This window comes from Chiloscyllium punctatum, chromosome 11, assembly GCF_047496795.1.
Source record: "Chiloscyllium punctatum isolate Juve2018m chromosome 11, sChiPun1.3, whole genome shotgun sequence".
Lineage (NCBI taxonomy): Eukaryota > Metazoa > Chordata > Chondrichthyes > Orectolobiformes > Hemiscylliidae > Chiloscyllium > Chiloscyllium punctatum.
The window spans coordinates 100,371,662-100,383,822 of NC_092749.1; the positions used below are offsets into that span (position 1 = coordinate 100,371,662).

A 12,161-nucleotide genomic window follows, 5' to 3' on the forward strand; every position below is an offset into this window, starting at 1 on the left:
GTGAATACAAGAGAATGATAGTGCAATGCAAAAAATAGTTGGTAATAGGATAAGAAGTAAAAAGGTATATTCAAATGTATGTGAAAAGCAGAGTGGATAGGCAGGACATCGGAAAGTTACTAGCCCTATCGGGTGCCTCAATACTGCGTGCTAGGTCACCGGAAGTTGGCAGTCATTAAGAGGCTGGCAGCCTTTGGTTCCTAAATATGGCCTAGAGAGGCCCTGTTGAGGATCTTACAGAGTTAAGGTAAGTTTATTTTCCCTTCTTGTCGTGGAGTCAGAGTCACATGGGGGGTGAAGTCAGGCATGTTGGAAGCAAGGGCAAGGTGGGGGCTAAAGAAAGTCACTCTTTCGACTGCCATCTTTGCCTTCAATTATCATCAGATAAACACAGCAGGCAGTTCACTATTGTTTCCCAGGTGGAAACTAACTATCTTTCTCTTCCACTGTGGAGGCAGGTGATCAGGAAGGTGGTGAGATGAGGTCCTAAGTGGCTACTAACTGACTAGTTAAGAACTTTAATTGCTGGCAAGTTGGGAAAGTTGTCCATGGACCTTCTCACCCAGCATTTAATTACAGATGAAATGAGAAGGAGCTAGTTTCTCTCCAGAACAAATTTGTGCAATTGTTTCTCCTTTTCACTACCTCTCCCTTCTCGAGGGAGGTGAAAGTTCACTTAGGGTTTGAAATTGTTGAACTTAATGCTGACTCCAGATAATCATGGGGAAGTGGCACTGAGCAAACTGTTGGAGCTGGAGGCTGAGAGGTCCCTGGATCCTGATGAATTCCATCCTTGGGCCATTGTGTGTGTTCTTAAGAGGAGGTGTTGATTAATGTGCATCAGACTTCTCATGCTGTAGGACTGTTTGCTAAACAGTAACTGTACTGTCCTTGTCAGGTTGACCTGAGGAAATAGAGTGCTCAAAACCATTTCAGCTCACAGAAAAGAACAGCAATATCCCTCCTAATTTCAGATGAGACAAAACATTAATGCTTACAACTTCAGACAAAGTTAAAAATCACACAACACCAGGTTATAATCCAACAGGTTTATTTGGAAGCACTAGCTTTCGGAACACTGCTCCTTCATCAGGCAACACCTGATGAAGGAGTGGTACTCTGAAAGCGCGTGCTTCCAAATAAACCTGTTGGACTATAACCTGATGTTGTGTGATTTTTAACTTTGTCCATCCCAGTCCAACACCGGCACCTCCAAGTCATAACTTCAGACAAAGCACTGTTTTAGTACTTGTCAGTCCCGTGTGCAGACGTTTTAAATCTCAGTCCTTCTGTGTTCTAAAATAACAGCTTGCAATTTACAGCAACTGTTGTGTAATGTCCCAAGATGTTTCACAGGCATGTAAGCTGACAAAAGGTGACAGTGATCCCAAGAACTAAACTAGGAAAAAAAAACGAAGGGGAGATCAAAAAGCTAGTTTTTAATGAGTGTCTTAACAAAGAGAGGGAGTAGATCAAATGTCTGATGGCCATTTAAGCTTCTAGTCAATATTGCAGAAAACTGAGGAAACTTTACTTGCAGGCAGCCTCGCTTACCTTCTACATTTATAATGTACACAGAGTTAAAGCCAAAAGGGGGTAAAAGCTAAAATGATGATTGCATTTAAAGGATGCTGTTTAGTTCTAATCAAACCAACATATGTGTTACTGTTCTGATTCATGGAGCTTAATTGAGGAATTATTGTTTTTCCATTAACAGAAGAGGAAATCAGTTCACCTGCAGTTTCTGAAAATAAAGCAGATGGAAAGGTATGTCACTTGTCACCAAAAAGAAGTGCAGTCAAAAATCCTTCAACTTTGAACTTGGCCTTGGAAAAGGAATTTGCATAATGTTTCTAACGGCAGCTACTACTCCTGGTTTTGTGTTTTAGTTAAGTTCATAGTTTCTTAAAATTATTTTGGCTGAAATTTACTTACTTATCTATTCTTTGAATAGTTTGCACACTTTATCCATGTGCTCTTCTGTGCAAATTTCATGCTAGAATTGGTTCTCCTTAAGTAAGCCAACATTTTGGACTGCTATGTTGTGTTATGTATCACCTATAAATTCTATAACAGCACCTCAAATTTTATATATCGTCTTTACCTGATGTGTACATTAGCTCAAACATTTTCAGAATTCCAATGAAAAGCTTAACAATTATTTCACACTGCTACATTAATATTCTTCAGCCATACTCTTTGCCAGGAGAAATAGAAGATAGAATTTCCAGATAGTCCCATTTATTTGACAGAATATTAACCAAGAATTTACATAAACTTTGCAGAAACGTTTACAGTATTTCTCTGTGGTTTCTGCTACTTCTTTATAGAGCAAGATGTAGGAAAATCTTTTAAACATTTTAACTGCAAGTGGCAGATCTCATTGCTTCAGCATCTGAAAAGTTGATTATTAGGTCCAAGAAGACTAAATTGTAAGATAATAATAAGTTAAAAATTGTGACAGACTTTCACTTTATTTGCTTCTGTCCAATCTACTTGTTAAATCTCTGTTTGGGATTCATGTAACTAGACCTTCATTACTTTTAAGTATGGAGTCATGCAGTGTTCAATTTTGTAAGTCATTTTTCACTACTTTTAACTCCTGCCATATCCTAGAACTAAGATGAGTGAGTCATCTTCCTTTGTGTCGGATTACACCTCTTCCCACCCTCCCTCTTACAAAAATGCCATCCCGTATTCCCAATTCCTCCACCTCCACCGTATCTGCTCCCAGGAGGACCAGTTCCACCACAGAACACACCAGATGGCCTCCTCCTTTAGAGACCGCAATTTCCCTTCCCACGTGGTTAAAGATGCCCTCCAACGCATCTCGTCCACATCACGCACCTCCACCCTCAGATCCCACCCCTCCAACCGTAACAAGGACAGAACGCCCCGGTGCTCACCTTCCACCTTACCAACCTTCGCATAAACCAAATCATCTGCCGACATTTCCGCCACCTCCAAAAAGACCCCACACCCCACCCCTTTCCGCCTTCGGCAAAGACTGTTCCCTCCATGACTACCTGGTCAGGTCCACGCCCTTCTACAACCCACCCTCCCATCCTGGCACCTTCCCTTGCCACCGCAGGAATTGTAAAACCTGCGCCCACACCTCCTCCCTCACCTCCATCCAAGGCCCTAAAGGAGCCTTCCACATCCATCAAAGTTTTACCTGCACATCCACCAATATCATTTATTGTATTCGTTGCTCCCGATGCGGTCTCCTCTACATTGGGGAGACTGGACGCCTCCTAGCAGAGCGCTTTAGGGAACATCTCCAGGACACCCACACCAATCAACCACACCGCCCTGTGGCCCAACATTTCAACTCCCCCTCCCACTCTGCCGAGGACATGGAGATCCTGGGTCTCCTTCACTGCCGCTCCCTCACCACCAGATGCCTGGAGGAAGAACGCCTCATCTTCTGCCTCGGAACTCTTCAATCCCAGGGCATCAATGTGGACTTCAACATTTTCATCATTTCCCCTTCCCCCACCTCACCCTAGTTCCAAACTACCAGCTCAGCACTGTCCCCATGACTTGTCCTACCTGCCTATCTTCTTTTCCACCTATCCACTCCACCCTCCTCCCTGACCTATCACCTTCATCCCCTCCCCCACTCACCTATTGTACCCAAGTCACATGAGTACCTGCTGTGCACATGGTGGGTGGCGTGAGACATGGTGTTGTGGTTGATGTTGTTCTAAAGGCTGGGCAGTTTGCTGTGAATAATGGTCTGTTTAAGTTTTGGTGGTTGTTTAAAGGCAAGAAGTGTAGGTGTAGGGAAGGTCTTGGCAAGGTACTCATCCTCATTGATAATGTGTTGTAGGCTGTAAAGAATGTGGCGTAGTGGCCTATCTGATGAAGGAGCAGCACTCTGAAAGTTTGTACTTCCAAATAAACCAGTTCAACTATAACCTGGTGTTTTGTAATTTTTCACTTTATCCACCCCAGTCTAACACTGGAACCTCCACTGGTACGCTGTTGTTATAATTGTGAAAGCTTTTGTTTTCTTAGATTCTTACAGTGTAGAAACAGGCCCTTCGGCCCAACAAGTCCACACCGACCCTCCGAAGAGCAACCCACCCAGACCCTTTCCCCTATATTTACCCCTTCACCTAACACTACGGGCAATTTAGCATGGCCAGTTCACCAGACCTGCACATCTTTGGACTGTGGGTGGAAACCAAAGCACCCGGAGGAAACCCGCACAGACACGGGGAGAATGTGCAAACTCCACACAGACAATTGTCTGAGGCGGGAATTGAACCCGGGTCTCTGGCACTGTGAGGCAACAGTGCTAGCCACTGTGCCACCGTGCCATCCTAAGTTTTGGATGATCAAAAAATTCATTCAGTTTTTTGGTGTTGCTGTGTTACCAGTTCTGAAATGTTCTATTCAAATTCCTTTAACTAGTTTCAAATCTGTGATAACACTATGTGCTAGATGCAGAGAAGGAAAATGTAAAATCAACAGTAGAGGTTTGGATTGATGTTTAAGGATCAGAGTTAGTATCTACGTAGCATGGTATAAAGGCACAGAACAACTGGTTGAAATATGCAAAATATATATGTGAATGCAAGTTGATACAGAAGTAAGAATGTCAGTTGTATGATCCTTTAGGTATGTTGGCCCTCATCCTACACAAGGATTGTGGCCTTCTGATCACACCATTGGTTGATCTCCTAATACACAAAATGCGCTTAGTTCTTTGGATGCAAGGAAGGTGAAATATGCATTCAACAATCAAATCAGACAATATCAGTATTTCCCCTAAGGTGATGGACATCATTTTTGTTAATAGAGTGGACCTATAATAGGAATTTCCTCGGCTCCAGGAACATCACTGCTCATCAACTCTATCCATCCTAGATATGTGAGATCCACACAAGCAGTGCCATGATTGAGTGACACCATCATCAGGTCAGGCCAAGGAAGTTGTATGTTCACCATGGAGGTTAATCACTGAACATACTCCCAAGAGACTGTCGATGTCCTTTTAACAAAAACACAAAAGAAAAACATGATTAAAAACCAAAAGAACTTCAGCTGCTGTAAAATCAGAGACAAAAACAGAAATTGCTGGAAAAGCTCAACAGGTCTGATAGCATCTGAGGAGAGAAAGAGTTAATGTTTCAGGTCCAGTGACCCTCAGAACTGATAATGTGCATACATGTATCTCAGGAGAATAACATGCATATTCCAGTGCCCACAAACACAGCCTTTTTTTCACGTTGACTTTCACATGCTTCCCATTTCTTGTGGTTGTAAAACTCAAGTCAGAAAATGTGTTAGCAATAATATTCCCTATGGCTTGCTAGTCACTTAGTGTTCATCTGAAATCATGATTTCGTCTGTTTTGAACTCAATGTTCAAAATTGCTTCATGTTCATAAAAAATGACAGATCTTTGCATAACTTTGCATAAAATCTTAAATACAATTGTTACACTTCAGACCCAAGTTCCCAAATAACAATATATTATGAATATTTATAATAGTCCATATATATTACTGCAAAGTCATTTGTTGTCAAATGTAGCCACATTCAGGTTTTCCAGGACCTGTCTACCTCAGCTTACTAATGCCTTGGCTTCCTCAACATCATCATGGTTCCCTAAGCGTCTCCATTAGACTCCCTTTCTCCTTCATCTTAGGAGATAGGTGGCTGTTCTATCTTCCTGTCTACATTCTCACAGTATCATTGAGCTTGGTTGTGCAGGGCACAGCAAACAATCCTGCTCAGACCTCTGAGCAGTCCAGGCAATGGAAGCATATCTTCAATAGACCAATTGTCTATTCAATGATGGCCCAGACAATACTTATTTTTTGTGTGCTTGCTATCCAGGTAACTGCAGCCTTCTTGCCTGTGGTCACAAATGAACTGAACATTGGAGAGAAATCCTTCCACATCAGGAATTTGCCTGCATTATACCACAGAGCGTTGAGCACCACTTGTTCAGCAGATTGCCCCTTGTAGAGGATGGAATTCAGCAATGTCTGCAAATCCAATCGCTCAGCTGCCTTGGCTGTCTGGGTGCCTGATGAACTGGACAAACAGATTTGCTTTCCTGCAAAGGGTGTGGTTGAACTCACAAGTGCATCTCTGGCTTACCAGTAGGTCAAACCCACATATGTCCTCAGCTGAGGCTGATGTTTGAAAGGAACCATGAGTAGGAAATTAAATGCTGCTGTGATTTTCACGGCCCCAGGACCTCCGAAGCTATTTGACTGTGGATCTGTCTGCAAAAGTGGCAGATACAGGCAACAGTTTCCGTAGTCTCGAAGATGGCTCTGGCGGTGCCTTTCACTCAACTTCACATAGGTGCAACACCTTTCTGTACACCATCTCTCAGCAGACCGCCTGATGTTGCTGAAGACCCTGGTTCCCCTCTCCATGTTTATTTATCTTTCCACAGCTGCATCCCCCAAGCCTCGTGCCCCTGCTTCTTTTGGCCTTGTTCTCTTCCTCCTTCATCTTAGCAGATAGAGTGGGGCATCACCTCTTACACCAGAAGCATTTGCACAAGTAAAAAGGTTGGTCACAATGGGGCCAAGTAATATAAGGTTGCATTCACTGGAACTTGAAGGAAAAAGGCAGCCCCACCAGATGCACTCATGTGAAGGACAGGTTTGCAAACATTTATTCTAATTTTTGACTAACAAGATTGCACCCATGAATGTAATTCCAGTGGGCTGGGGTGTTATTCATGATATTCTAATGAATGCAAAAGAGTCTCTTGACCGTGAAGATCTGGTAAGCTGATCTGGGGTTCTGAAAACTTAATACTGTTGGGAAACTGAATTTTTGTCTCTCACCCAATTAAGTTCCCTGTCTGCCTTTCTAATTGTTTTAGATGGGCCTGGAAGACTCTGTCAATAAGGTTTATGGTTGATTCAAAAATCACGAATGTGCAATTAAAAGATATTTCTGAATAAGAAATAATTATTGCTAATTTTGTGGACCTATTTCAATTCTATAACAGTTTTCCTTTCTGAATCAGTTAAAATGACACTATTGTAGATATCTTATTCATAGTGAACATACCTTCACTGTACATTTTAGTAGAACAATCTTAGATTCCTGTAGTTTCAGCATATCTTCACATTTTCAGTGTGTATTGTTATAGGCCTTATACTGACAAAGAATAATGTTTATGTATGCTGATATAATTAGTATGTGACTGAGTGTGCAAGGGCAAATGTAACTAAATGTAATTTCTTATCCTTGCCTCATCTTGCTGCAGGGAGAAGTGTCAGACAGTGTTGAAAATGCCAAATTGCCAGATGGTGATGTTGAAGACCAAACAACCAAAGAAGCAGAGAACAGCAAAGAAATTGTTTCCAGTTCAAATGACAGCCAGTCTTCAAATGTCTTTTGCATTCAGTTGTTCTGCATTGAAGAAAAATATGAAACAAGGCAAGTTAATTATTTATTTTTGTCAGTTAGTGAAGATTATGTTTGCCTATAGCAGTAAAATATAGTGTAGAAGTTCCAAAAGGTAAAATGGCATGGTTGTAGACCGCTTCAAAACGGAGTAGAGGACAAGGAGATAGGTGTCCAGAACCTGGGAGCACAGGATGAGAGAAGGGATGTAAAGCTGGAATGGATGCCAATATATGGTGCCATGATGTCTTGATAAGCTTTTTTTTGGATGAGGTTGAAGAGTTTGGAGGACAGGAACCCAGTAGTAACAAAGATGACATTGAAGAAATCGTCCAGAAATAACGATAATATGGATAAGGACCTTAGCCAGCAAATAACACCAAACTTATTGAGAGATATTTTCTACTGATTAGTTCATGTGTCCAGCCAACATTAGAAACACCACTAAAGCCCAAAATTCTCCTTTTTTATTAATAACTAAGCTATTGATGGTCACAACCATCCTGCTCTTGATGGGTGCAGCAGTGTTTGGTATGACTAAGACATAGGGCTAGAGCTCAGGGTAATGTTGAGAGATGAAGTCACAATTCAAAGAGGTGTGTAGTAATATTTGGAAGCTCAGTACTGATGGGTTCAATAGGTACTGCCAGAGAGAAAGGAGTATAGAGTGTGCCCTTGATTACACAGGCTAAACCTGTGACTAACTATGTCAAATACACCCTGCATTGTCTTCCATGCTGGTCCGACTTGTTAATGCACATTGGAAATGAAAAAAGGTTTTGGGACCACATCCAGAGTAAATAAATTACATTAAGTACTTTTAAATGTGTGGATTAAGAGAGATTAAGTAACTTAACATGATTAACATGAAATTAGTTGATTTCATCTGGCTTTGCAAATAGAGACCAAGGGCAATATTTTCCTATTTTCGGGTCAAGTGTGATTCATGGTGGTCAGTCCACCCTGGCTTGCTGCGACTTCTCATGGAATTTTCCGCTCTTCACTTCATTAAGTATATGACTGGGCTCTTGGGAACCTCTCTCAGGAATTGTGCAATGGAGAGATGGAAGCAGTAGCCATGCCAGGAACTTATGATCATGCTGTTGATGACATCTAAAGTCCATCTGCACACCATTTGAGATACTGCAAGCCAGGAATGATCCCCAACATAATTCTTTTCTCAGCTGTTTGCTTGGAGACAATGCCAACAGACCAAGCCAGCCCAGGATTAAATTTGCAGCACAGGTCAGTACTTTGTCCGGATGAAAATGGCTGCCCAGCAGTGCAGGAAGAGGGTCAATGCTACCTCACGCTGCCACCTCAATGCTACTTCACTCTGCCACCTCATGCTCATTGGCTCACTTACTCTACCTCTCAAGGCTCAATGACTACAACTCTTGCTGTTGCATGTATCATATCTGCTCAATTGCTCTCTCCTTCCTCATCATCCCAAACTACTAATCCTTCCTGTCCTTTCTACTTGATTACTGGGACACCTCACCACTGTTCTGCTCATGCCTCACCATTAACTACTTTTCCACCCCTTTCTACAACAGTCAATCCCTTCCCTTGTGTCATTACAGGAAACATTGGCTAAGTCTAGTACTCAGTTCAATGACAAGGTAATGGGATAACCATTCTTAGATAAAGTAGAGGAGAAGATCCAGATGTGGTGAATTGGGATGTGTTGTGGGGAAAAAAAGAGGGGAAAGGAGGAAAAGAAGGAGAAGCACATGGACGGGAAACATCAGCAGGGGGAAAATCGGAGAATAATGAAGAGTTCCATATCATTGGTCTAGGATTCTCTACAATATTAGGGGTGAAAGATGGGAAAGGGGAAAAAGAAGAAAGTAGGGAGATGGAAGGTAAGAAGGCATAGATGGTGGAATAAGTATAGAAGAGAATCATTGGGGTAGATGTAATTGGCTGTGTCCAACTTTCTGTGAGTGAGAGGGGTAAGTGGTTTGAAACTTACAGTATTTTTCTTTCCAAGTGGGTTGCAATAACTGAATTTAATTTGGGAATGCATGTATTTGGAAAGGCAAGGACTGATTAGGGATAGTCAACATGGCTTTGTGTGTGGGAGATCATGTCTCATAAACTTGATTGAGTTTTTTGAGGAAGTAACAAAGAGGATTGATGAGGGCAGAGCATAGATGTGATCCAAATGGACTTCAGTAAGGCATTCGACAAGGTTCCCCATGGGAGACTGATTAGCAAGGGGAGATCTCACGGAATATAGGGAGAAGTAGCCATTTGCATACAGATCTGGCTCAAAGGTAGAAGACAGAAGGTGGTGGTGGAGGGTTGTTTTTCAGACTGGAGGCCTGTGACCAGTGGAGTGCCACAAGGATCGGTGCTGGGTCCTCTACTTTTTGTCATTTATGTAAATGATTTGGATGTGAGCATAAGAGGTACAGTTAGTAAGTTTGCAGATGACACCAAAATTGGAGGTGCAGTGGACAGCGAAGAGGGTTACCTCAGATTACAACAGAATCTTGACCAGATGGGCCAGTGGGCTGAGAAGTGGCAGATGGAGTTTAATTCAGATATGTGCGAGGTGCTGCATTTTGGGAAAGCAAATCTTAGCAGGACTTATACATTTAATGGTATGGTCTTAGGGAGTGTTGCTGAACAAAGAGAATTTGGAGTACAGGTTCATAGCTCCTTGAAAGTGGAGTCGCAGATCGAAAGGATAGGGAAGAAGGTGTTTGGTATGCTTTCCTTTATTGAATACAGGAGTTGGGAGGTCTTGTTGCAGCTGTACAGGACATTGGTTAGGCCACTGTTGGAATATTACATGCAATTCTGGTCTCCTTCCTATCAGAAAGATGTTGTGAAACTTGAAAGGGTTCAGAAAAGATTTACAAGGATGTTGCCAGGGTTGGAGGATTTGAGCTATAGGGAGAGGCTGAACAGGCTGGGGCTGTTTTCCCTGGAGCGTTGGAGGCTGAGGGGTGACCTTATAGAGGTTTACAAAATTATGAGCGGCATGGATAGGGTAAATAGGCAAAGTCTTTTCCCTGGGGTCAGGGAGTCCAGAACTAGAGAGCATAGGTTTAGGGTGAGAGGGAAAAGATATAAAAGAGACCTAAGGGGCAACTTTTTCACACAGAGGGTGGTACGTGTATGGAATGAACTGCCAGAGGAAGTGGTGGAGGCTGGTACAATTGCAACATTTAAGAGGCATTTGGATGGGTATATGAATAGGAATGGTTTGGAGGGATTTGGGTGCTGGCAGGTGGGACTAGATTGGGTTGGGATATCTGGTCAACATGGACGGGTTGGACCAAAGGGTCTGTTTCCATGCTGTACATCTCTATTACTCTATGACTCTAGTCATGGCTATTTTTACTCATGCTTGGTAGTGCCTTGATTTCTGCTAAATGAAATGTGGCTGGTTCCCTGATTTGTGGGTCACTGTGAAGCGTATCACCATTTCAAGGTTATGCTATATATTCTGTTCAGTGTTGATATGGCTGAGTGTGGAATTGGCCAGTTTTGGTAAGCAGATTCCTTGGTTTAGGACAGCTTGAGATGAGTAATCAGTAAGAGCACTAGCAATATACAGCTTTGTAACATTCCTTGTGGTATTGGAACAAAAGACTGACCAACATTTACAAAGACTATTGGATGACCAGTTGACCACTAAGTGCACAGTCAGATTATTAGTGGTAATATAAGGGCAGTAAGGGCACTTGGGCAGAGAAGATGAATGACAGACAGGAAGCCATATTCTGAGGATAGGATTGTAATAGATCTTGGTAACATCACAATGGCTGGATACCATTGCAACTCTTCAGACACTGTTACCCTACCCGCCAGGGCTGGGCAATAGATTCAGTTCACAACAGATGAGTCCTCACAGGTATAGAAAGTAGAGGAAATATTCAATAGGTCTGACAGCATATGTGGAGAGAGAAGAAGTATTAATGTTTTGAGTTAAATATGACTCTTCAACAGATTCTTTCCTTCATGTGTGTATTCATTATCCTATCAACTGCCATGGCTGTTTAATCCACTGACAGTACAGGATGTTGCAACTCTTCAATCTAGCTTCTTTAAAGTCTGTGGATGAATGTGTGGGACAAGCATTATCCCTTGAAAATATGGCTACTTATTCCTCAGTGAAGCCACCTGCTAATATTGCTTCTGAAGATGTGATTCTGGCACCTGGAACAGTTGGTGTCCTGCAATTAACACCTCATTTGACCATGGTGAGCTGCTGTGTTCTCCATAACATGACTCTCCAAAGAGGTGTAGACTTTAAGGGAGTTGAGTGTCTAGAAAGAGACAGCTCAGTTGAGTGGAGGGCCAGTACATGGGGAGGAGGGAATCAAGTGGAAAGAAAGGATACAGAACACTGAGGTTCTACAGCTGAACAGGGAAGTGACTGGACATTGTGAGAATTATCCTCGGTGCAGAAATCTGTGGGTCAATTCCAAAGGCTAGTTTTTATTGGGATCGCCTCCATTAATTCCCTCCATTGCACAAATGCTTGCTGTACTAGAGGAGCTAAGGGGTCCCAAGAATGATGATAGCGAACATGAAGTTGGCACCCTTACCTTTTTCAGTAAAATCCTCAGCCTTTGATTAGCCATTTGGTGGATAGAGCTTGATGGCTTTCCATGAGATTGGACATTCTAGGATATTCTTGTGCTTATTGCCCTGAGCCTTTGTGATACACAAATTTAATGGACTCTTCTACTCTGACCATGACTATACAGCGTCTCAGAGAACACAGATGTGGTCATACATCTTACTGCTGTTCTT

General features: G+C 42.4%; 1 protein-coding gene across 1 annotated transcript in view; it reads left to right on the forward strand.

Moving 5' to 3' along the window:
* The window catches only part of cfap61 (cilia and flagella associated protein 61), a 250,290-nt gene that overhangs the window by 49,112 nt on the left and 189,017 nt on the right, over window positions 1-12,161 (forward strand). The window contains exons 9-10 of the mRNA XM_072581649.1: window positions 1,718-1,767; window positions 7,249-7,421. Of these exons, the coding sequence (XP_072437750.1) occupies window positions 1,718-1,767; window positions 7,249-7,421 (223 nt within the window). The remainder of the gene's footprint in view (window positions 1-1,717; window positions 1,768-7,248; window positions 7,422-12,161) is intronic.